The sequence below is a fragment of the Sus scrofa genome, chromosome 16 (assembly GCF_054392235.1).
Source record: "Sus scrofa isolate SSC_HxYL_T2T_F1_AM1 chromosome 16, Sscrofa_HxYL_maternal_Yorkshire_Landrace_v2.0, whole genome shotgun sequence".
Classification (NCBI taxonomy): Eukaryota; Metazoa; Chordata; class Mammalia; order Artiodactyla; family Suidae; genus Sus; species Sus scrofa.
In genome coordinates, this window is record NC_139398.1 from 59,925,481 (window position 1) to 59,950,652 (window position 25,172).

Here is a 25,172-nt window from a genome sequence, read left to right on the forward strand (position 1 = left end):
CTCAGCTGTCTTTGCCAAGCAACAAATTAACTGGAGGTTTCAGATTCACTTTAGTACTGATCCGTATCCAAGCAAAAGGAAATCTTTACTTTTGTGTATATACAGTGGGGAGTGGGGGATGGAGGGCATGAAATTCCACCTGATGGAGTCCAGAGCAGCATGCTAAACTCTTGCTAAAAAGTTGTTCTTTGATTAATTTGATATACAGATATGTGAATTCATCTCTCTCTCTTTTTTTTTTTTTTTGGTCTTTTTGCCTTTTCTAGGGCCGCACTCGCAGCATATGGAGGTTCCCAGGCTAGGGGTCTAATCGGAGCTATAGCTGCCGGCCTACACCACAGCCACAGCAACATGGGATCCGAGCCACATCTGTGGCCTACACCACAGCTCACGGCAACACCCAATCCTTAACCCACTGAGCAAGGCCAGGGATTGAACCCACAACCTCATTGTTCCTAGTCAGATTTGTTAGCCACTGAGCCACAATGGGAACTCCTCATCTCTTTTTATATGTAAAAGGAAAGTACAAGATTTTAGTGGTTCTCTCTCTCAATTCTTGACCTATAAATGATATTCAACTATGAGAATACATAAAGAAGATTGTATTTGTTTGAAATGAATCATTTGTTTTTGAAATGGAGTGTTTTTTTAAATTGAAAATACTTTTCAGGGCTTCAAAATTAGTTTGCATAAATATTTTTATATCTGAATTAATTATCACTTGTTTCTGGCAATATGGGTGGACAAGCCATTACATTTTTAATTAGAGAAAAATATTTCTCAGCCAGCTGAGAAAACGAAGAATTTATTTAATATGTGGTTGATGTTTTATCCCTCTAAGCTTTGAAATGTTCAAAGTTTTGGCTATTTTGAATGAAAATCCCCTACTTTTCCACTTTTTTTTTTTTTTTTTTTTTTGTCTTTTGTCTTTTTAGGGCCATACCTGTGGCAAGTGGAGGTTCCCAGGCTAGGCATCCAATTGGAACTGTAGCTGCCAGCCTACTGCACAGCCACAGCCATGCCAGTTCTAAGCCCCATCTGGGACCTACACCACAGCTCACAGCAACGCCGGATCCTTAACCCACTGAACAAGGCCAGGGATCGAACCTGCAACCTTATGCTCCCCAGTTGGATTTGATTCTGCTTCGCCGCAATGGCAATTCTTTTTTCTCCTTTCTTAAACAGAAGCTGCTAAATGTGATCTTACACCAAATAACAAATTGTATAATTCCCATCCATTTCTGTACCCTGCTGGAATATGTGATACCCTTGGTTTCGACCTTACATTAAACAGCCTCAGGATGTTGCATCTCATAAGGGAGCTATAACAGAACACTAATTCAATACTCATGTCTCCGGATGAGATCATGTATGTTAAAGCATCACACGTAATCCATCCAGCACCGTGCACATCTTGGTCGTAACATTATCAGTCATGAAATCTGTTGCTCCTTTTTTCCTGAGGTTCTCTTGCGTGTGTCTGTTCCCCTGAAGCAGACTTACTCACGGTCCCTTTCCTTTCAGTTCTCCAGTGCTGAAGAAGCAGCTTTAAAAGAGCCCATCATGAAGAGGTTTGATGAGGAAGGCAGCCCTTACTATTCCAGTGCAAGGTAGGAGCCTGTGAATACCTGACTCCTTGGCGGGTGCATCTGGGCAGCAGTTTTACGGAGACCTGAGCAGCTGGCATGGTCCAACCCTCAGGGGAACCAAAAAAATAATGCTTGGAGACACCTAAAATTTGTACTGTCGGTTACTTGCTTTGGATCCATCCCCACTGGCCCGATTCTGCCGCTCTCCTCCCTCCTCCCTTCTCCCAGTCCCAGCTGAAGTGTCCGAGGCCTGGAGGAGCTCAGAGGCCGGAGGTCGACCACGCCGGGGCTGGGAAGTTGAGGGTTGTAATCCTTGCTCTGTCACTTTCAGGAATTAGTTCTGCAGTCATTTTTGCTTCAGCGCATGGATTCCTGTCATCCCCCTCTCTTTGATTCTTTTTTTTTTTTTTTTTTGTCTTTTTGTCATTTCTTGGGCTGCTTCCGTGGCATATGGAGGTTCCCAGGCTAGGGGTCCAATCAGAGCTGTAGCCACTGGCCTACACCAGAGCCACAGCAACTTGGGATCCGAGCCGTGTCTGCAACCTACACCACAGCTCACGGCAACGCCGGATCGTTAACCCACTGAGCAAGGTCAGGGATCGAACCTACAACCTCATGGTTCCTAGTTGGATTCGTTAACCACTGAGCCATGATGGGAACTCCCCCCCCACCCTTTGAGTCTTTTGTTTTTACCTCATTTTAAGCATCAGAGTGGTTGAACACGTATTGACACTGGTTAACAACTGTGCCTGTGCTTCCAGAAGGTGATTAGTCATAGCCAGGGCCCACGTGTCAACACTAAGCAATTACCTCACACACCATTGCAGTTCTTGTTCTGTTTGTTTCGTATGCTTCTTAAACGAGGTAATAAATTATCTTAGCTTTCCCCGCTGGAGACATGTGTGTGCTTTCAGACTTCTTTTTTTCAACAGCTTTAATGCTCTGCATTTTGCAGAATAATTTAAGCCTCATGCCTTCATTTTGTCCCTTGGGCAGATGGAAAAAAAGAAAATAACTATTTGTGTCTTTTAAAATTAGGTTATGCTGTGATTTATGTCATTTACTGGCGAAGGCAAACCGGAGAGGAGGGAGAAAAGAAAATCAAAAGTTAGAATCCATGTCAGTCATTCGAATGCATCTTTTGTGACAGGCAATGCTCCTGATGTTGGGGACCTGCAAAGATGGAACATAACTGGTTTCAAAATTCAAATTAATACCATTTGGAATTTTTGAAAAGCATGTTTCTCTTCTTGTTAATATGTATTTTTGCAAGCAAAGGTACAGGTATATTTTGTTGTGGTGGGTCATTGACGCATTTAAATAAGAACAAAGTATCAATAGTCTTTGTTTCGAGAAATCTTTTTTTTTTTTTTTTTTTCAGCATCACTAAACAGGTTTATGTAGTAACCAGGAAAAGCAAAGAGGAACTAGAAAGTCATATAAAGGTTAAAGAGAAAATGGACGTTGTAAGCACACCTATAGTTTTTGTTGTTTGAACGTAAGACTTTGACTGGAATTCATAAGGACAGCTGGAATCTTAAGTTTTGAAAAAGTGCATATTTTGAGGGGGCCATTAATTTGTTTTTCAGCCCTTAAGAAAGATTTAGTCCTTTATTATTTTCATACTTATTTTATTATTGTCTTTAGTGGATTGTATTCAAGAGAGGAGAGGAAATGGCCTGGATTGCCTTCTTTTGGAAATGCATATTGAAAGACAATATGATTTTTCTGTTAACTTGTAGATGTTTAACCCTTCTGTTGGAACAGTTGGTGGTGTGGAGACGCTAACTTTGTTTCAAAGATGAAAGGGTTTTCAAGCCAGTTCGTGGGCTTTCCATGGTTTGCTTAATCTTCACTGAACAATAAATTCCATGGTGTGTTTAGGCTTTACCATGGCTAAGTCTGACTCTTCAGAGAGCTCTGTCATCATCTGTTCTGTGCTGTCTTTCAAAAACCGCCTACGTTTTTCCTACTCCTTAAGTGTTCTGTAAACAGCACGCCAGTTTTCTTCTGCTCAGTTGGTTTTTTGTTTTGTTTTTGCTTTTTAGGGCCACATATGCTGCATATGGAAGTTCTCATCCCTAGGGCTTGAATCGGAGCTGTAGCTGCCAGCGTACGCCACAGCCACAGCAACGCCCGGTCCGGGCTGCATCTGTGACCTACACCCCAGCTCATGGCAATGCCAGATCCTTAACCCACTGAGGGAGTCCAGGGATCGAACCCGTGTCCTCATGGATACTAGTCAGATGCTTAACTCTCTGAGCCACACCAGGAACTCCTGCCCAGTTGTCTTTATAGCAAACTTTTTTGGAAGTTCCCGTCATGGCGCAGTGGTTAACGAATCTGACTAGGAACCATGAGGTTGCGGGTTCGATCCCTGACCTTGCTCAGTGGGTTAACGATCTGGCGTTGCCGTGAGCTGTGGTGTAGGTTGCAGACGCGGCTCGGATCCCACATTGCTGTGGCTCTGGCATAGGCCGGCGGCTTACAGCTCCAATTGGACCCCTAACCTGGGAACCTCCATATGCCGAAGGAGCGGCTCAAGAAAAAAGGCAAAAAGACAAAACAAAAAAACGAAAAAAAAAAACAAACCTCTTTCAGACATTTGATTAGGGCCTCTTGCCTGGAGCAGCCCTGGTGCCATCAGGCTTGCTATATTACGCTGCTGTAGGCTTCAGAAGGGAGTGTAATCGATCGACCTGGTCACAAGTTAAAAGAATTTTTTTTTTTTTATTGGCTGTTGATACTTTAAGATCCCTATTATGAATGTTTTATGAACAAAGATTTGATTCATGGTCTGTTGATGTATGTTTTAATAATTGATGTTATGACCGGATACTGAAGGCAGTTTATATAAAGAAAGCAACACTGCCACCCACTAATGACCCTTCAAAAATAATATTTCTTATTCACTGTTCTTTATAAATTTGAGGTTGTCTGTGAAAAGCAAACTAAGATTTCTATTTAAAAGTTTCTTCTGAGAGCAGTTTGAAGCTATTACTAGGGACTTCCCCTCTTGGCTCAGCGGTAACAAACCTGTCTGGTATCCATGAGGATGCGGGTTTGATCTCTGGCTCCATTCATTGGGTTAAGGATCTGGCATTCCTGTGAGCTGCAGTGTAGGTTGCAGACGTGGCTCGGATCCCATGTTGCTGTGGCTGTGGTGTAGGCCAAGGGCTGCAGCTCTGATTCGACTCGTAGCCTGGGAACTTCCTATGCCTTGGGGGCAGCCTCAAAAAGACAAAATAAATAAATAAGCTATTGCTTAATTTTCCTATTGTGGCAAACAATAAGGAACTACATGTGAGGGTATTTATTTTATTAATAAAATGTACTGAAGTCTATTTAATGATTTTCATAGCTTCTTAAGAGTTTGGCAGTTTGGGGAGTTATACTTTTTCCAGTAGGGACTTTTTTTTTCCTTTTTAGGGGCACACCTGTGGCATAGGGAAGTTCCCAGGCTAGGGGTCAAATTGGAGCTGCAGCTGCCAGCTACACCACAGGCCACAGCGATCCAGGCTTCAGGTTGCATCTGTGACCTAGGCCACAGCTTGCAGCAATGTGGGATCCTTGACCCACTGAGCGAGGCCAGGGATCGAACCCACATCCTCATGGATACTAGTTGCGTTCTTAACCCACTGAGCCACAACGGGAACTCCTCCATTAGGGCTTTTGGTTGGAGATTGTCACCTTGGTTTCTTTGGCTCTCCATAATAATAACCTTAATATCGGCAACTTGATTTGTATGTTTGTATGGGTAAAGGAGGGACAGGGAAGTTTTTTCCTGAAATAAATAAAAATATTTTAAAACCAGGGTTTTAAAAGCTGTTTCTGCAGCTCTAGGCTCTATTTAACATTCTCTGGGAGCCTGAGGTGAAAGTTGTTTTTTTTCTTTCTCCCTTTCCTCTTTTCTTTCTTTTTTTCTTTTCCTTTTTTAGGGCTGCACATGCAGCATATGGAAGTTCCCAGGCTAGGGGTTGAATCTGAGCTGTGGCCACCAACCACAGTCACAGCCACACCACGGCAACTGCAGATCTGAGCCGCATCTTCAACCTACACCACAGCCCACTGCATCACCAGATCCTTAACCCACTGAGTGAGGCCAGGGATCGAACCTGTGTCCTCATGGATACTAGTCAGATTCATTTCCACTGAGCCTTTCTCCCTTTCTTGAACATGGTCTCTGTTGTGAGATTATAGTATATAGAAGCTGATCAGTAGATCTTTATGTTACCTGAAGGATAACCTCCTCAGCATGGGGTTTATAACTGGTGGTTTCATGGCAGATTCCTAATCACTCATTTTTTGTTCTTTTCTCAGGCTGTGGGATGATGGGATTATTGATCCAGCAGACACTAGGCTGGTCCTGGGTCTCAGTCTTAGCGCAGCCCTCAACGCACCAATCCAGAAGTCGAACTTTGGCATCTGGAGGATGTAATTGGGTTATAAAGCATCTTCCACTGGACACCAAAATTAATAAATCAGTCGCCTTAAAATTTTAGACTTTTTCAACATGTGACTATTACAGTAAACTGTATTCTTAACAAGAAATGCTGTACTTTTATACCTTAAAAAAAAAAAAATCAGTTGAAGCTCAAATCCTTGTAAAATCTCTCAGAGAATGTTTTCTGTGACTTAACTTTCCGTCCTCTTAAAAGGACGGAAAACTTACAGTTGTCCTTTCTAAGCCCTAAGTAGTATGAAAAGTTCTGTAATCTGTAAATTCCAGGTATTGTTGAGATTATTAACATAAAACTGTATTTCCACCGAAGTGATTGCTCTGCCGATTATGCATGATGACATTTTAATGTACTTTAAAAAAAAAAAAGCATCTCTGACGTTTCCCTCTAGACACCCTCCTCCTCCTCCTCCTCCTCCTCCGCCATAATCATCAGGTTCTCACGGTCTGCGCTCTGGGCTCTGTTTCTTACTCACTCTCTCCTCGCCCTCGCTCTGGCTTCCACTGCCCACAGCCTTCTTCAAAGTCACGAAGGACCTCCGTGCTCCTGAAACCAGGGCGTCCTTTTCTGACTTCACCTGACTTAGTTCTCTGGGGTATTCAAAGCAAACACTTCCTCCTAGAAATGCCAGCCTTGGCTTCCAGGCTGAGACGCTGGGGTTTCTGCCAGCCTCATAGCCCTTCTCACTCAGTTTCCTTCGCAGGCCCCATCCCCAGTGCTCTTTCTTCCTCCCCTTCACCGTTTGCCCTGGTTTCTCCTTAGTGGTATGTGAATACATTCTTATTATAAAAGATACAAGCCACACAAAAGGATCTCCTTTTTCTTTTAGTTGTAGTAAAATATGTATAACAAAAAGTTTACCCCTTTAACCTTTTCTTTCTTTTTTTTTTTTTTTGGCCACACCTGCAGCATGTGGAAGTTCCTGGGCCAGGGATCAAACCTGCACCACAGCAGCAACCTGAGCCCACAGCAGTGACACTGCTGGATCCCTAACCTGCTAGGCCAGCAGGGGACTGCCACTTTAGCCATTTCTAAGTGTGCAGTTCTGTGACATGAGGTACATTCCCAGTGTTGTATGGCCATCCCCACTCCACCTGCAGAACTTTTCATCACTCCAAACGGAAATGCTGTTATTTAGCAGTCACTCCCCATTCCTGCTTCTCCCTGCCCCTGGCACAGCTTGTTTTTCTTTCTTTTTTAAAAATTGAGCTATGATTGAAATAACATATTAGTTTCAGGTGTACAACATAATGATTTGATACACTGCAGATTGATCACCAAAATAAGTCTAGTTACAGTAGAGTATTTTTAGCTGTAGTCAGCGTGCTGTATATTTCATCCCCAGGATTCATTTCTTTTATAACTGCAAGTTTGTACTTTTTGACCTCCTTCACTCCTTTTGTCCATATCCCACCTCTCCCATCGGGCAACCAGCATTCTTTTCTCTGTATCTGTAAACTTCGTTTTTTGTTTTGCTTTGTTTGTTTTGTTTTTTAGATTCCACATATGGTATTTGTCGTTTTCTGTCTGACTTTTCCATTTAGCATAGTGACCTCAAGGTTCATCCATGTTGTTGCAAATGGCAGAATCCCATTCTTTCTTATGGCTGAATATTCCTCCTCATTCTTAAATGTGTCTATTTTTCTTGCCCTGGTTTATTCTCGCTGGGCCACTTCAGCCCTTCTTATGGCTTTAGTTGCTATCTAGATGGGGATGCTGACAGTTCCTAACACAGTTCTCTGAGTTCCAGACCTGTATGCCTGTAACAGGTCGAAGGAACCTAGATTCAGTCATCAAGTTCTGTTGACTTTGCCTCCTATCTCTTGAATTCCCCCTCTATTTTTGTCTGTTACGCAGGCCTTAGAAGTGGTTTGCCTGCATCCAGTCTTACCGCATAGAATGGAATTCTAATGGAATTAGAGCAGCCAGTCTGCAGTGCATGTCAGTCATGCTGCCTCCTCACGTACATCTTTCACGGCATCCCTATAAAAGTGCCAAACCCTTAGTGCCCTCCGTGGATCTTTTTTTTTTTTTCTCCATAAATCTTGATCACCACCTCTTCAGTCTCCTCTCCTTGACTCCTCTTTTCACACGTGATGCTCTCCCATTCTAGAATTACTCCAGTCCCTTGAACGCACGAAATCCTTCCCCTCTTAGAGCTTAAAATGTTCCCTCCACCTCAACCGTTCCATTCTCCCTTCTACTTAAACGCTTTTATCCTTTTGTCCTACTTTATCCTTTTGTCTCTGTGATTTTCCTGGTCTGGGTCAGACATCTATTATATACTCTCGTAGAGCTCCGTCTTCTTCCTCTGTCTGTTCCTCTGTCTTGGATGTTTATAAGAAATATGACATTTCTTCAGTATTGCCCTCCTGCTAGAATGTAAGCTCTCTGAGAGCAGGGAGCCTCCTATTTGGTCTGTGTCTCCAGTGCCTGGCACTTGTAGGTGCTCCCGTATTTGTTGAATAAATGAAAAAGTCCAGATTTTAATTGTATCCTCAGGCCACATCATTTTGAAATCAAATGACTGATTATATGATCTAATACAACGATCAAATGCTTTCCTAATAAAATTAATATTTCAAACACTTGTGTGTATGATGTTCAATTTAGGCTTCGTTGTGTATCAGAAGTTGATTTCGTTTTTTGAGATCCGTACAGATGGATGATCACAATTCAGGGGTAGATTGCATTTTTCAGAAGAGTATTTGAGGAGGTCACAGAGAGGACATGACCCCTGACCCGGAACCAAGCAGCCATTGGCTCCTCCCCCTTCCCCCAGCCACCCACCATCCCCATAGCTTGAAGGATGCAGACCGGAGAGAGTGAGGTGGTTTGGAGACCATCTGGACTGAATACCTGCTTGAACCCTGTTAAGGCCGCTATGTAAACTTTGAAGGGTCTGGCGAGTGGGTGCGGAGCCTCCCCCTGATTTTGCAGCGTCGGAGGAGCCTGGTCTGTGACCTCCCAGGCTGGTTAAAGCTGCCACCTCCCCATCTGGAGCACCTGCCTCTTTCCTCCCGCTGTCCTTGCCCTCCGTGTACGGGGCCCAGTTTGCCAGCCGACGAAGGAACACAGTGAGTATTTTAAAATAGTTATATTAAGTTTTACATCCATGTCAGAAAACAAAGGGATTTTTTTTTTAAATCAAGACGAGTTGGTATTCCTTGGTAAGGAGCCATCAACCATCAAAGGTGTATGGATACTTTAGAAGTGTTTTTAGGATTCCCATCGTGGTATAGTGGTTAGTGAACCTGACTGGGAACCATGAGGTTGCGGGTTCGATCCCTGGCCTTGCTCAGTGGGTTAAGGATCCGGCATTGCCATGAGCTGTGGTGTAGGTTGCAGACGCGGCTCCGATCCCGCATTGCTGTGGCTGTGGTGCAGGCCGGCAGCTACAGCTCTGATTAGACCCCTAGCCTGGGAACCTCCATATACTGTAGTCGCGGCCCTAGAAAAGGCAAAAAGACCAAAAAAAAAAAGTGTTTTTACCTTCCTTTCTTTAGGAAGATCAGGGTCATCACCAACACCACACTTAAAATAATTAAGTTATATGTTTTTAATTACTATGAAATACATTTATAATGCTTTACCAAAATAGGCAGCATTTTTTGGTCTGCCCTTGCAGGTTTATTTAAATAACTAACATACATTGTTGTTAATTGATATGCAACAATATGTCAGTGCGAGCTATACAGTGTGATGGTGTGATACACGTATATTGTGACATTCTCAGTACACAGTATGGCTAGTTAGCTCATCCATCACTTTGTGGTAACTACCAATTTTTTGTAATGAGAATTTTTTCGTATTTTTGTTATTATAAATAGGAATTTCAGCCAAGATAATACGAATGAATAACTTTAAGAAATATACAGCTTAATCAGTAGATAAGCCATTCTGGGTACTTAACAAAGAAGAGACGTCCTGTTTTTCAGGTTTCAAATGCAAATGTGTCATAAATTTTTTCTCCACTGGCAGGAGGCACTGTTGAATGTGCAAGTAGAAAATTGATCATTTACCAAACACGCCTGCTTTTGTGCAAAGTGCACTAGCCAGAGGCTGTATATTACCTTTGTAAGGGCGTCAAGCAGGTTTCTGAATGATTTCATTAAGATTTTGGGGGGCGGGAGGTCACATAAGTTCTTGTTAGTAGTGAAGTATATTGTTCACGGGGTTCTGGAAGGATTATTGTTGACTGCTCTGGCCAAAGCCAGATATTTTAATGATCGGCTTTCAAATTCAGTATTTAGAAAAATGGCAAGAACGCGAACTAGGTATTCATGGCCTCCTATCATTTATAACATTTCTCAATAAGTGGTGCAAATAAATGCAGCTAACATTTAATGATGACATGGATTTTTAATTGTTTTGACAAAAAGCCTTTCCACAAAACACTTAAAAAATCACTTTTTCTTTAACGTGCCTTGGATTCTCTTGTATTTGGAGTCAGGGTACTAAGGAGATTGTAAAATTGTTCGTGGGGCTAAACGAAGTTTCTGTCTGCCTCTGACCTTTCCAGGCAAGTGCATTCCAGGTGAGGAGGCTTCTAATCAGGGTGACTATTGGCCATCGATTCTGGGCCACTTGAAAGCAAAAGGGCCCTCCTGCTACTAATTACACTGGGAAACAGGTGTGAGCCAGGAATGGTCAGACTGGGACGTGTGGTTGCTCTTAACATCGTGGACTGAGTACTGATGCTACATGTCAGGTGTGGCGAATTCTTACAAGCCGGTATTTCAGAGAGCTGCATTGTCTCTTTTTACTGATTTAAAACAGCACAGGATTAGTCTCTTAGAGTTCTGGAGGTCAGAAGTCTAAAATCAGTATGTTGGCGCTGCATTCCTTCTGAGGCTTTGAGAGGAACATCCCCTTCCTTCCCTATGTCGTCTTCCAGCGGCTGTCTGCCTGCTTTATAAATTTTAATATAGATTTCACCATGATATCAAACACACGATATGTGTTAGCATTCTAGAGAGCCATTTAATTGACTCAAGAGGTGAGTTTACCATAGGGCAGGGGCAACTTGATTTTCTGTGGCAGCATTTCAGTATGCTGGCAGCTCTTTCTTTCGCAAAGATGACCCAAATCCCAGGTTTGTGCTCTTCCTTATTGTTAAGGGAGAGAAGTGTCTGAGGGAGAAGATGGTCTTAGAAGGTGAGGATTTAGTGAAGATCTTACTGAAGAGAAAACATGAAGAGAACTACTTGACAGGAGTTCCTGTCATGGCTCAGTGGTTAATGAATCCGACTAGGAACCATGAGGTTGCGGGTTCGATCCCTGGCCTCGCTCAATGGGTTAAGGATCTGGCGTTGTCATAAGCTGTGGTGTAGGTCGCAGATGTGGCTCAGATCCTGAGTTGCTGTGGCTCTGGCGTAGGCCAGAGGCTACAGCTCCGATTCGACCCCTAGCCTGGGAACCTCCATATGCCACAAGTGCAGCTCTAGAAAAGACAAAAAAAAAAAAAAAGAACTACTTGACAGAAGTAAGCTGGAGAAAAAAAATTGTAATGTGTAATTTAGCAGGTGTTAGTTAAAAGTGAATAAGTAGAATTTGGGAGAACTCAGAATAACATCAAGAGCTTTCTGTAGGAAATGTATTTTTTAAAATTATAGTTGATTATGTCATACCTATTTCTGCTGTGCAGCAAAGTGACCCAGTCTCACACACACACACATATATTCATATACATATATATATATATATATATATATATATATATATATTCTTTTCCTCCTATCATTCCCCATCATGTCCATCTCAAGAGATTGGTGACAGAATTCCCTGTGCTATACAGCAGGACCCCATTGTCCATCCATTCTAAATATAATAGTTTGCACCTTCTAACCCCAAACTCCCAGTCCATCCCACTCCTTCCCCCTCCCCCTTGGCAACAACTTTGTTCTCTATGTCTGTGAGTCTGTTTCGGTTTTGTAGAGAGGTTCATTTGTGCCCTATTTCAGTTTCCACATGTAAGTGATATCATATAGTATCTGTCTTTCTGACCTCACTCAGTATGAAAATCTCTAGTTGCATCCCTGGAAATGTATCTGACATTGTCAGCTGTAACTATTCACCACATTCCTACAGCTGTAGGATAATTAAAACTAACTTTGCTTTAAAATTATTTATTAATGATTCGACAGCATTACTTGTTAGAAATTGTGGACTATTTAGGAGACAGTGAAGAAAATAAAGTGAATCTCCACAATTTCACCACCTTGAGATAACTACTGTTAATATTTTCTTGCATACTATTCTCTTTTTTGTCTATCTGTGGGAGTTTTTTTCACACACAAGTTATTCTGTTATCTGCATTTTCATTTGATATAGAATAAATGTGTTGTTATGTTTTCATGTCATTTAACGTTTCCTCTACAAAAATTTTGACGTTGCGTGATCTTCCATTGTATAGATGCCCTGCTCACTTTAACGACGCCCTTACTGTTGGGCATCTAGGTTGTTTCTGGTTTCCTGCTGTTACAGCTAATGCTACAATAAGCGTCTTGCCGTTTCATTGTATGCCTCTGATTATTGTGTTAGTACAAATTTCTTGTAGTGGGATCGTTAGATCAAAGCGTATGTAGACTTTTAAGTGATGTTGCTGAACTGTTCTCTGTAAATGCACATTTCTGGCACCAGCATTGGATATCTTGATGACCCTGGTGCCTTCAGTTACTGAAATAGCTTCCGAAAGAAGTGAAGTTGCTTATAAAACTAGGGTTTCCTTTAAAGTTGCGTCTAGGTGACAATGTCCCATTAGTAACAAGTTGTGAAGACTCAGCATGAATGCCTGGGAGGCATCATGGTCACGGAAAGAACACTGGACTGAGAAGGACTGGGAGACCAGCTCTGTCCTCGTTCTGCTGCTACAAAGTTGTGTGAACTTGAGGAAGATGACGGGGGACCAAAATCAGCCTCTCTGACCTCGTACTAGTTGTTTTCTTTCTTTTTCTAGATGCCCAAGTTCTCTGTCCACCTCCCCAGGTCCCCTTTGTCTCTGCCAGTGCCAGGGCAAGTGGGCCAAGAGGGTGAGGATTGAGGGAAGGGAAGGTCTTAGAAGGTGGGGACTTAACAAAAAACTTCCTGGGAGTTCCCGTCATGGCGAGGCAGAAATGAATCCAACTAGGAACCATGAGGTTGCCGGTTTGATCTCTGGCCTCGTTCATTGGGTTAAGGATCTGGGGTTGCTGTGAGCTGTGGTGTAGGTCACAGACACACCTTGGATCTGGGGTTGCTGTGGCTGTGGTGTAGGCCGGTGGCTACAGCTCCGATTAGCCCCCTAGCCTGGGAACCTCCATATGCCGAGGGTGCAGCCCTAAAAAGACAAAAAATAAATAAATAAATAAAACAGCAACAAAACACCACTTCCTGAAGAGAAAGCATGACCAGAACTACTTACTAGAAATAAGCTGGAGAGAGGAAAAAAAAGACGGGGGTATGTGTGCTAAGAGCTTTTTAAATTCTACATGAAAGTACACCGGATGGCTTGGTGGTGAGACTGGTCTTGGGGAATGTTTAGCAGGATGGCGATGCATTCTTCAGCTTTGTCAGTTTATTTTATTCAAATGAACACGCACTTACTGAAGACTTCCTGTGTGTCTGGCTTTGGGATGGGATACAAATTGAAGAACAGCATGGCAGCTGTGAGTCAGTGGCTTGGGAGGGTCTTTTTCACCTGCTTGGCACCCCTCCAGCTCCTTCTGCATCTTCGTTCCCATTTGGGAACTACCCTCTCCTGGGCGATCTTGGTGAATGTGTCAAGGAGCCCTGGTCCCTAGCTGAGAGCTGGACACGTGACCAAGGCCAGGCTGATTGATTCATGAGCAGAGGGACAGAGATGGAAGATGACTGGCCCCGAGCTGTCTCTGGACTTGAGGAGGCGGTTCATTCATTCTCTGCGGTGCCTGGCATTACCCTGGACACTGGACTTTTTGAGCCTAGAGTATCCTAGCATCCTATATTCTTCCAACAGCCTTTTAAGAAAATTTGCCTGAGCCAGGCTCCAGTGTTTGTAGCCAACAGACACGAACTGGTAACATGTTCTGCAAGCTACAGGTTAAAATAAATTCCTCTGTATATTCAGTATATATTGGTGAGAGCTTTACTGCCTGCACTCAAAAAAAAAAAAATCTTTTCAGAAATAAAACCACAGGACCATTGAAACTAAGTCAAAAAGATAATGTGGACAGAAGAGTAAACTGAGGGTACTGACCCCCAAAGACTCGGAGTGTTCAAAGGAGGTGTGTAGGGAGTTCCTGTCGTGGCTCAGCAGTTAACGAACCCAGACTAGTATCCATGAGGACTCGGGTTCCATCCCTGGCCTTGCTTAGTGGGTTAAGGATCTGGCGTTGCTGTGGCTGTGGTGTAAGTTAGCGGCTACAACTCTGATTGAACCCTTAGTCTGAGAACCTCCATATGCCACGGGTTCAGCCCTAAAAATAGAAAAAAGACAAAAAGCAAAGGAGGGATGTAACTTCCTGCCACCATCAATAATGAGGCTGGATTGTGTGTTTAAATTGCCATAAGGAAACTTAATTTACTGCAATCTTTTAATTACTGAAATATGTCATCTAACCGAAAAAGATTTTAGGTTATTTTAATTTATTTTATTTATTTATTTATTTTTTGTCTTTTTGCTATTTCTTTGGGCCGCTCCCTCGGCATACGGAGGTTCCCAGGCTAGGGGTCGAATCGGAGCTGTAGCTGCCAGCCTACACCACAGCCACAGCCACAGCAACACCAGATCTAAGCCATGTCTGCAACCTATATAATAGCTCATGGCAATGCCGGATCGTTAACCCATTGAGCGAGGGCAGGGACCGAACCCGCAACCTCATGGTTCCTAGTTGGATTCGTTAACCACTGCGCCACGACGGGAACTCCTAGGTTATTTTTAATTGGCAATCTGGTAAAAAAAAAATCTGACAATCTTCTCTTGGGGTTAATTTAAAGACAGCCATACCAAGACACAGAAGATAGAACTAAGTGACTTTTTAGGTAAACTTATGTGACCTTGTGAGTAGTGTAAGACCACAGTGCCGGTCTTGTATGAATGGTAACCAGATGGTCCACAATCCCTTTTGAAATGTAAACACTTTGCATTTACTATATGGATGTTGGTAAGTATTTGAAAGGCTCCTGTTTTTATCTTGGAGCCATTAGTATTTTTATTTCATTTTATTCCTACTTGATTTTTTTGTTTGTTTTGTTTTGTTTTTGGGGCAACACCTGTGGCATAGGGAGGTACCCAGGTGTGGGATCTAATCAGAGCTCCAGCTGCTGGCCTACACCACAGCCACAGCAATGCCGGATCTGAGCCGCTTCTTCGACCTACATCACAGCTCGTGGCAACACAGGATCCTTAACCCACTGAGCGAGGCCAGGGATCGAACCCGCAACCTCATGCTTCCTAGTCGGATTCCTTTCCTCTGTGCCAAGACGGGAACTCCTGTCTCGATTTTAATATGGCCTATTTTCTAATCTTCTCTTTCTACCATGAGGTATAAAGGAAGGGTAACCAGAGGATCAGGTTCCTAGAACTGAGCCCTGTAAGTAAAGGGACAATGGAGTCTTTGAACTGGGTCACGGCTTGAATCTATACTAGAATGGATTTAGCATTCTGAGTAGGAGAGCTTGATGGACTGAGAGTTCAATTTGAAATCAAGGGATTTGGGTTCTTTTCTAGCTGGTGGTAATAGCTAGCTGCCTAATCTTTGGCTAGTCTTTCCTTATTTTGTAATACGGTGATGGGATTAGATTAGTGGTTTTCCACCCTGGTTTCACACTAGAATCAGCTGAGAAGGTTTTTAAAAAATCTGAGGAGTTCCCTGGTGGCTTAGCGTGTTAAGGATCCGACCTTGCCATTGCTGTGGCTGCGGTTGTGGCGTGGGTTCACTCCCTGGCCTGGGAACTTCCACAAATTAAAAAATCCCTGAATTAGGATCTTTGGGGTATGAAGGGATATTGTTTAAACATAGCAATAACTGCTCTAGAGCAATGGTTTTCAAATTCAGCTGATATCAGAATAGCCTGGAGGGCTTCTTAAAATGCAGATGTGATCCATAGATCTGGAGCAGGGCCCCAGAATCCGCTTTTCTAACCCATTTCCTGCTGATGGTGATGTGCTGGGGACCCCACTTTGAGAACCGCTGACAATTCTCCATCATTTTGAATTTCCTTCTGAAGTTTTAGGATTCTAAGATCAGTTTCTGCTTTGGTGATGTGATCACTCTTGCATGTTTCTGGTTGGGTACATTTCTCTCCCTGCGACATTTTCAAGGTAGGGTGAATCTGTCTTACCTTCTAAGCCAGTGATTCACAGCCTGGACTGAACATTAGAATCACCTGAGGAACTCAGCTGATGAAAAATTCTGGAGTTCCTGGTGTGGCTCTGTGGTAACAAACCCAACTAATATCCATGAGGATGCGGGTTCAATCCCTGGCCCCACTCAGTGGGTTAAGGATCTGGTGTTGCCTTGAGCTGTGGTGGAGGTCACAGATGCAGCTTGGATCTGGCATTGTTGTGGCTGTGGTATAGACCCGAAGCTGCAGCTCTGATTCAACCCCCAGCCTGGGAACTTACATATGCCACGAGTGCGGCCCTAAAAAGACAAAAAAAAAAAAAAAAAAAAAAAAAATCTGATGCCCGGGCTGGACCCCCGATAAATAAGTCAGACTCTTTCAGATTGGGATGCAGGTATCAGCCATTTGTGATGCTTTCTCATGGGATCCCAGTGCACTGCCAAGCCTGAGGGTCACTTCACAGGGTGAGGCTAGATCTGGAGATTTCAAAATGGAGCCACTGTTTGTCTCAAGACTCGACCATTGGAGTTCCCGTCCTGGCGCAGTGGTTAAGGAATCCAACTAGGAACCATGAGGTTGCAGGTTTGATCCCTGCCCTTGCTCAGTGGGTTAGGGATCCGGTGTTGCCGTGAGCTGTGGTGTAGGTCGCAGACACAGCTTGCATCCTGCATTGCTGTGGCTCTGGCGTAGGCTGGTGGCTACAGCTCCGATTAGACCCCTAGCTTGGGAACCTCCATGTGCCGTGGGAGCGGCCCAAGAAATGGCAGAAAGACCAAAAAAAAAAAAAAAAAAAAGACTACCATAAATTTAAAATCTTCAATTTTACACTGTATCTACATTTTTCAAAGGTATTGCTCACAGCCCAGATAAAAGCTTTTCTTACTTTGACTTCTATATGTGCTTCATTTCAGGCTAATTGCTGAAAGTGGTTACTGACAGCTAATACTCTAAAGAGATTTTCTGCAAGGTGATGAGAAGAATTAAGATCAGAGCAAAAACAAAAACAGGAGACGTATTCTGCATAATGGGCTATAACGGCAACTGACATCTTGCTTCCACAGAATTGTTTTGAGTCAGTTCTTTATGCCCTAATGCCTTTGTTGTAACTTCTCAGTGAACTAAACAGAGGTTTTAAGTCTCCGGGGACTTGTGTCACTTCCTTGCTCACAACCAACCGTTAACTATATAAAAAGGGGAATATTCACCCGCATGGGTGGTTGATAACTTGAGGTACGTTTAAGACGTTTTTTTATTGTGGCAAAATCTACATAAAATTTTATCTGTTCTTAAGTGTGCAATGCAGTGGTATTAAGTATATTCATACTGTCGTGCCACCATCACCACCGTCCATCTCCAGAACTTTGTCTTCATACCAAACTGAAGTGCTGTGTTCATGAAAAAATAATTCCACATTCTTCCCTTTCCCCCAGGGCCTGGAAAAGGCTCTTCTATTTTCTCTCGCTATGAATTTGCCTGCTTTTTAGGGATCTTACATAAGTGGAATCACACAGTAGCTGTTCTTCTGTGTCTGGCTTATTTCACTTAGCATAAGAACTTCAAGGTTCATCCAGATTCTTTTTGATCGATTATATCCGTGTCATAATTGAATTAGGTCCATAAAGAGAGCAGCCTCATTTCGATTAAATGCATGCACAGATGATGGAGAACATTCCTGTTCCCTGGAGCCTTTAGGCAACCATGTGCGGTGGGCTGAGGCAGTGGCACCTGGTCCTGCGCCAGGCATCAGCGTCCTCTTAGCTGCTCAGTCCAAACACATGGGTGTCACAGCAATTCTTCTTCCTCACCCTGATATTCTTATTCTTGCCCAATAACTGTCATCGATTCCGCCTCTTGATAAATTTCCTAGATACTCCTTTTTTTTTTTTTTTTTTTTTTTTTTTGTCTTTTTGCCTTTTCTAGGCCCACTCCCTCGGCATATGGAAGTTCCCAGGCTAGGGGTCTAATCAGAGCTGTAGCCACCAGCCTACGCCAGAGCCACAGCAACGCGGGATCCAAGCCGAGTCTGCGACCTACACCACAGCTCACGGCAACACCGGATCCTTAACACACTGAGCGAGGCCAGGGATTGAACCCGCAACCTCATGGTTCCTAGTCAATTCCTTCACTACTGAGCCACGGTGGGAACTCCCCTAAAGACTCCTTCTTTATCACTGCACTAACCTCGGTTCAGGACCCACATCTCTTCTCACTTGGATCAGTACCAGAGCCTCCTAATCATTCTCTCTGGTTATCACAACCATCAGTCATTACATCATTAATTCATTCAACAAATATTATATTGCATGAGTATTTCTTGTCAGGTGTTGAGCTGGCCTCCTAAGTTACAGGGTCTTGTGCATAGCCATTTGAGCCATTTGTCTCCATAAAATAAATCTGACTATCCCCAAGCATGTCTGATTCTCGAGCCCAGCTTCTCCCAGTCCGTTCATTGCCATCCAACAAAAGATGGACTAAAGACATGGGACTCTTGGCAGGTAAAATTAAGAGGTCAAAACAGTAAGAGGAAATTTAAGAGTAATAAATACATAGTCCTACATCCAATTCTAAAGGAGAATAAAGGCCTATACATAGAAGCGGAGAAATCTGGCTTAATACAGCAGTTCATATGGAGGAAAAGACCCTGAGATTTTAGTTATCAACAGGCTTGAGAAGGGTTAACAATGTGATGAGACTCCTTAGAAGAGCTAGTCACATCTTAGGCTGCTCTGATTAGGGGTTATGCTAACGCCTATACTTTGGGCTGATCATTGTCTTCAGCTCTATAAGCTATATTCTAGGGAGAATATTAACGGACTAGAGGGCATGCAGGGCAGTGATTCTGAGGCATAGAACTGGGCTTTGGCTGAACTTGGAGAGTACGTTAAAAAGCACAGATTCCTGGAGTTCCCATCGAGGCTCCTGGAGACAAATCTGACCATCATCCATGAGGATAGAGGTTTGATCCCTGGCCTTGCTCAGTGGGTTAAGGATCTGGCGTTGCCATGAGCTATGGTATAGGTCACAGACGCGGCTTGGATCCTGTGTTGCTGTGGCTGTGGTGTAAGCCCAGGGGCTATAGCTCCTATTTGACCCCTAGCTTGGGAACCTCCATATGCTGCAGGTGCGGCCCTATAAAGATAAAAAACAAACAAACAAAGGAACAAACAAACAAACCAAAAATAAAAAACCAAAAACCAAAAAACCACGACAACACAGATTTCTGGGTACATTCAGGTAATACTAATGCACACTTTAGTTTGGGGATCACTGATACGGAGGATATGAACAGCGAGCTCTGGAAAATATTGAAGGAAGTGGAGAGAGGTCTGTGGGGAGATTAATAGGTGTTTCCGGGAGTTCCCGTCGTGGCGCAGTGGTTAACGAATCCGACTAGGAACCATGAGGTTGTGGGTTCGGTCCCTGCCCTTGCTCAGTGGGTTGACGATCCGGCGTTGCCGTGAGCTGTGGTGTAGGTTGCAGACGCGGCTCGGATCCAGCGTTGCTGTGGCTCTGGCGTAGGCTGGTGGCTGCAGCTCCGACTGGACCCCTAGCCTGGGAACCTCCATATGCCCCAGAAGCGGCCCAAGAAATAACAAAAAGACAAAAAAAAAAGAAAAAAAAAAAAAGGTGTTTCTAAGATGTAAAGTGTTGCCATTTGCAAGCTGAGGTGGCAGCCTGAGGAGAAGGTATAGAATGATCAGGAAAGCTCTACTGAGAAATTACTAATCATGAGAGCTTTATGGTTATGGACCAAGAAATCCCAGGAAAGATTAAAGAGGGGCCCAGGGGATTTTATAAAAATGCAGTTCTGTCTACTAGGTTTGGGTCAGGGCCTGCACTTCTGCATTTCTAATGAGCCTTTACTGATGCCAAGACTTGTAATCTGTGGACCACTTTTTAGTAGAAGGCTGTAGGGGATGCTGGTCCTGGTTGGCCAGATGACCTGGATGATGTCTTAGGGCAGAGTGGGTATTTAGGAAAGGTTAATTAATTGACGGTGGAGCAAGCATACTACCAAAAACTCCACAGGACTCCTTCAGAACTTTTGGTGTGGACCAGGCTTTAATTCACTTTGTTTCATTCTTCAATTTCTCCAGAAAACTAGTTATTGTAGATGAGGACATGAACTTCAGAATCAAACTTGGGTTTGTGCCTTGCCTTCCTCATTTCTAGGATTCTGAAGCTGGACAAGTAACAACCTAGCTGAACCTCATTTTCTTCATCTCTGATACCCCCTCAGTGGGTTTGTATGAGCATTTCGGGTGTCAATATATGTGAAGTGCTTAGTATAGAGCAAGTACTTGATATGTGCTGTTACCATATTTATTATTCATTTTCAAGAACATCGTTACTGGAGTTCTCGTCGTGGCGCAGTGGTTAATGAATCTGACTAGGAACCGTGAGGTTGTGGGTTCGATTCCAGGCCTTGCTCAGTGGGTTAAGGATCCAGCATTGCCATGAGCTGTGGTGTAGGTCAAAGATGCGGCTCGGATCCCGAGTTGCTGTGGCTCTGGCTTAGGCCGGTGGCTCCAGCTCCAATTCAACCCCTCGCCTGGGAACCTCCATATGCCGCGGGAGCGGCCCAGGAAATGGCAAAAAGACAAACAAACAAATAAATAAATAAAGTACATCATTACCCTTCCTACTCCCCCTACATTCCTGGAGGATTCTTGAGGGCTCTGCACACGGAGTGGCCACTGGGATCTCAGAGGCCAGGCATTCGCCCAGATTTATGGGAGATTATTGGAACATTTTTTGTGGGTCTCATAGCCTCACTGTTGACATTTTCTTACCTTCACCTTCTGAAACCAGGGTATTTTCTTAATACAGTTTTTGAACAAAATCACCAATTAATATAGTTTGATTTCATGACCTTGTAAGTCCGCTTTTCCGTTTAGATGTTATAGTGGATGCTAGTGGGTGTCTACCCACCGTCCATTCCCAGGGTTCCTCTCCTAGAGGAATAGAAGAATATAATAAAATAGAAAGGAATAGAAAAAAACAGAAGTCTGTTTTTTTCCTTCAGTTATTCATACCTCGGAATGCATCCATGTGCCTCAGGGAAGCCAGTCAGCCTTCAGCTCCAGGTGGGCCTGCCTGGTTTAAAGGGTTTCCCATTCTCTTTCCCAGTGACTTGACCCGGAGTTGGCCTGGGAGGAAGTCTGCAGAGGGGTGGTTCTAGAAGATATTTCTTTGCTCCAGGGAAAAGCCAGAAACGTGATCTCTTTCTCCTTCTGATCTTGGCTTGTGGGGATGTGGTTCTGGGATTGGAGACTTGTTGCCGCCCATCAGAGGATGAAGCTGACCTTGAGCGGGGTAGAGCAGAGCAGGATGAAAGGATCTGGGTCCTGGGTTACGTCCCCGAGCCCCAGAACCACCGTTTGAAGCTCTTCTCTCCTCCCTTCATCCATCCATACCACATAAACATTTAGGTTAAAGTTTGATGAGGAATGTTTTCAAATATGACTTGCAAATTCAAGAACAGTTCAGAGGCTGACCGTGTTAACTCTTGAGTATTTCCCTCTCAAGTCTCATCCACACATGCCCGCAGGGCAGTGGTGGACATGGAAGTACCTGAGGCATCTGAAGGATGCCATTCAGATCCTCATTCTGTCCACACCTTTACCCCATGGCCATTCAACCCCAGGCATTCACCTTGACTCTTTGGTTCTTGGTGGAAGATGTTTTTCTTCTAAACATCCAGATCAGGCTGCAGTACAATATGGGGCCATATATAGCTCTTTATACCCCAAGGCAATAATGGTAACAGATGGACTAAATGAAAAAGCCTGTGTCGGCTTGCTGTCCTACTATTTGAGAACTGAATGAGGGATGACCTTATGTATTTTCATTGCTGAACTTGGAATTGCAGGTGAAATAGATCCTGAACTCTTTGGCGATGGGAACTGTGAGTGTGGAAATCTCCCCTCTGACTAGTCTCAGTACAATCCTGGGCCCCATCTTCCTGTGGGGGCGCATTTTTACATTAAAAGAATACTCTTTTTTACATTAAAAAATCTTTTTTTCTAGTTTTATTGAATATAGTTGACGATTAAAAATTAGATATATTTAAGGTGTACAGCATGATGTTCTGATACACATATACCTTGTTGAAATGATTACCACAATGCAGCTAACATACCCATCACCTCACATAGTTACCATTTGTGTGTGTGTGTGTGTGTGTGTGTGTGTGTGTGTGTGTGTGTGTGTTGAGGACATTTAAGATCTAGTCTCTTAGCAAATTTCAAGCATACAGTACATTTTTTTTCTGGCCACACTCACAGCATGCAGAAATTTCCCAGGCAGGGGATTGCATTCATGCCAGAGCAGTGACTCAAGCCCACAGCAGTGACAACACCAGGTCCTTAACCCTCTGAGCCACCAGGGAACTCCTACAATATATTATCATTAACTAGTCACAGTGCTGTACATTAGGTGGCCAGTATGTGTTCATTTCTAACTAAAAGTGTGTCTTTTGACTAACACCTCCTCTTGTCTCCTACCCTTCAGCCCCTGGTCACCAGCATTCTACTTTCTATTTCTATGAGTTTGACTTTTTTAGATTCCACATGTAAATGAGATCATATAGTACATTCGTCACATCGAAGACCCCCCTGACCTTTCTTAAAAACATTTTTTTTTGGCTGTGCCCATGGCATGTGAAAGTTCCCAGGCTAAGGATTGAATCCACAGCATAGCACCAACTCCAGCTGCTGCAGCAGTGGCACAGCCAGGTCCTTAACACTCTGTGCCACAAGGGAACTCCAAAAAAAGATTTGATCATGCTACTCTCTTAAATGCTTTTATTGGCTTTGCATCACTTGGGGATAAAGGCCAAATGTCTTTCCTTGCCATCTCCAAGTGTTCTGGGCCTGGCTCAAGTTCTTTAAAATTAAAAAAAAATCAAATAATACTTAAAATAGTCAAAAATAAATAGAACAAGCAGGCTCATAACAATCCACTGATCCACCTTTCCTATCTATCTTTTATCCGCAGAAGTAACCACTTTCAGCCATTTATATTTTGTTCTTTAGTGAGATCCCTGTTTAAAAGCTTATATTAATATTTCTTTGCTTAATAGCTTTAGAATCATCTACTTAATTCTTGCTATTAAAAAAATCAAATTTGTAGCTTTGCTTCCAGTGTCATCCCCATCTCCTCTTTCATCTCCCATCAGTATAGTTATATTATCACAGGTGCATAATCTTTTATCTATAGTTTTAAAATTCAAAAATCTATGACATCTAAAAGGTTTTTTGGAAACCTTGGTGTCAAAACCCATTTGCTGGCAAATTCAGTCTCTAAACTGTCTCACGTGTGGTCACTTGTGATGAGGCATCTACGAGGCAAGTATCCTCAGGGAGCAGGTGGCTGCTGCACTTGGCCATGTGGAAGTAATGATGGCTGCAAAGGGCAGTAGCCTGGGGTGGATTCTTCTGGGTCCTTAGGGGCGCTCGGAGAAAGAAAAGGACAAGCTTAAATGTTTAAATTCTTAGCTCTAGTTATAGAGAACCAGAGAGCTTCTACAGCAGCCCTAAAACAATTTCTTATATCTTATAACCACAGAGCCAATCTTGCTGAACATGAAACACAACATTTAACTGAATTCACAGCTTTGCCATGTGTGTCTTGTGACAGTTAGGACACTGAGAAGGAATGAGGCCTTACGACCTGGAATGGGGACATCTCATGGGCTCAAGGAGAGCCGAGAATGTTGAATCCCTAAGTCACTCCAAGCTTCCCTTGGTGGAGGCAGGCTACCCTCTGCATCTGAGAAGGTTAGCCTTCTCTAGCTCGAAGATTGTAGTGACTTTACTTGGGGAAGTTGCCTTCCAAGTGGATGCCTCTTGTCCTCAGGACCCACTCCAATCCCTCCTTGTTGTCACCAGATCCATAATTAGGGAGACAAGCACAAAGTCTGACACAGGAGGACATAGCTCTACTGCCAAAGAATTGCAGGGCTACTGCTGAACATGTAAAAGATGCTGCATCTTCATTTATCTTTCTTGTTTGGCCTTTGAAGAAGGCGGAAGAGTCTTGGAGAATGACCACAGATGATTATACACTTGATTCCAATTTTGCCTGCTCTTTCAGGTGGGGTGTGTATGTACTGGAGCAAGTTAATACTCTCCTGGGCACCTGGTTTCCGATATTGACCAAGAAAATGTTTTTTTTCTCTTTAACAATTTGCACCAGAAGCAGTTTGCTTTTACCTGGCAGAACCAACAGTATATTTTCCCAGTCTTGCCTCAGGTTTATACCACCTGTCTTGCCCTCTGTCAAAATATCGTCCACCAAGGCCTAAGGCATTTTGACACTCCATGCAATGTTATAAGGGACCATTATTTTGATGCCTATGTTAATTAGATCTGATAAGAGGCAAGGAGCAGATACACAAGACACCTAATGAGACATGTCAACTACAGGGTGGGAGGTAAAGCCTGTGAACATTAAGAGGTCTGTCTCCTTAGCAGAATTTCCAGGGGTCCAGTTGAGACAGCTCCTGCAAGCTGAAAGGCAGGTTACTGTATCTTTCATTGTCTACCAATAAAAGAAGGCACAACGCTTGGAGGCCTTTTTGGATTTTGGAGGAGACACATTTGAATATCATATTTCCACCCTTTCAGGTTTGGTCGGATAATAGAGCAAGAGAAGGGTGATGATTTGGCCGCGGAATCTACCATGCATGCATGGCATTGTGAGAGAACATTTGCTTGCTTGGTGAACTGAATTTCAGCTCATTTCCAGTTAACTCCTGCCCTGGTCCTGCCCCATTCCTGCTGTCCTTCACCCATTCTGAGTTTTGTAGCAGAAG

General features: G+C 43.4%; 1 protein-coding gene and 1 long non-coding RNA gene across 6 annotated transcripts in view; both read left to right on the forward strand.

The window, feature by feature from the left end:
• MCCC2 (methylcrotonyl-CoA carboxylase subunit 2) overlaps window positions 1-8,637 on the forward strand; it is a 79,727-nt gene extending 71,090 nt beyond the window's left edge. For 3 of the 4 annotated variants that reach the window (XR_014831505.1, XM_005672531.4, XM_085002436.1), the window contains 2 exons: window positions 1,525-1,610; window positions 5,910-8,637. Coding sequence is in view for 2 of the 4 variants with exons in the window: in XM_005672531.4 (XP_005672588.2) it covers window positions 1,525-1,610; window positions 5,910-6,027 (204 nt within the window). In the remaining 2 variants the exon portion in view is untranslated. The remainder of the gene's footprint in view (window positions 1-1,524; window positions 1,611-5,909) is intronic. The other variant, XR_014831504.1, reaches the window with a different exon arrangement.
• A 192-nt stretch (window positions 8,638-8,829) lies between these two features.
• The window catches only part of LOC110257309 (uncharacterized), a 407,691-nt gene continuing 391,348 nt past the window's right edge, over window positions 8,830-25,172 (forward strand). For both annotated transcript variants that reach the window (XR_014831516.1, XR_014831518.1), the window contains exon 1: window positions 8,830-9,126. This is a non-coding gene — a long non-coding RNA (uncharacterized LOC110257309). The remainder of the gene's footprint in view (window positions 9,127-25,172) is intronic.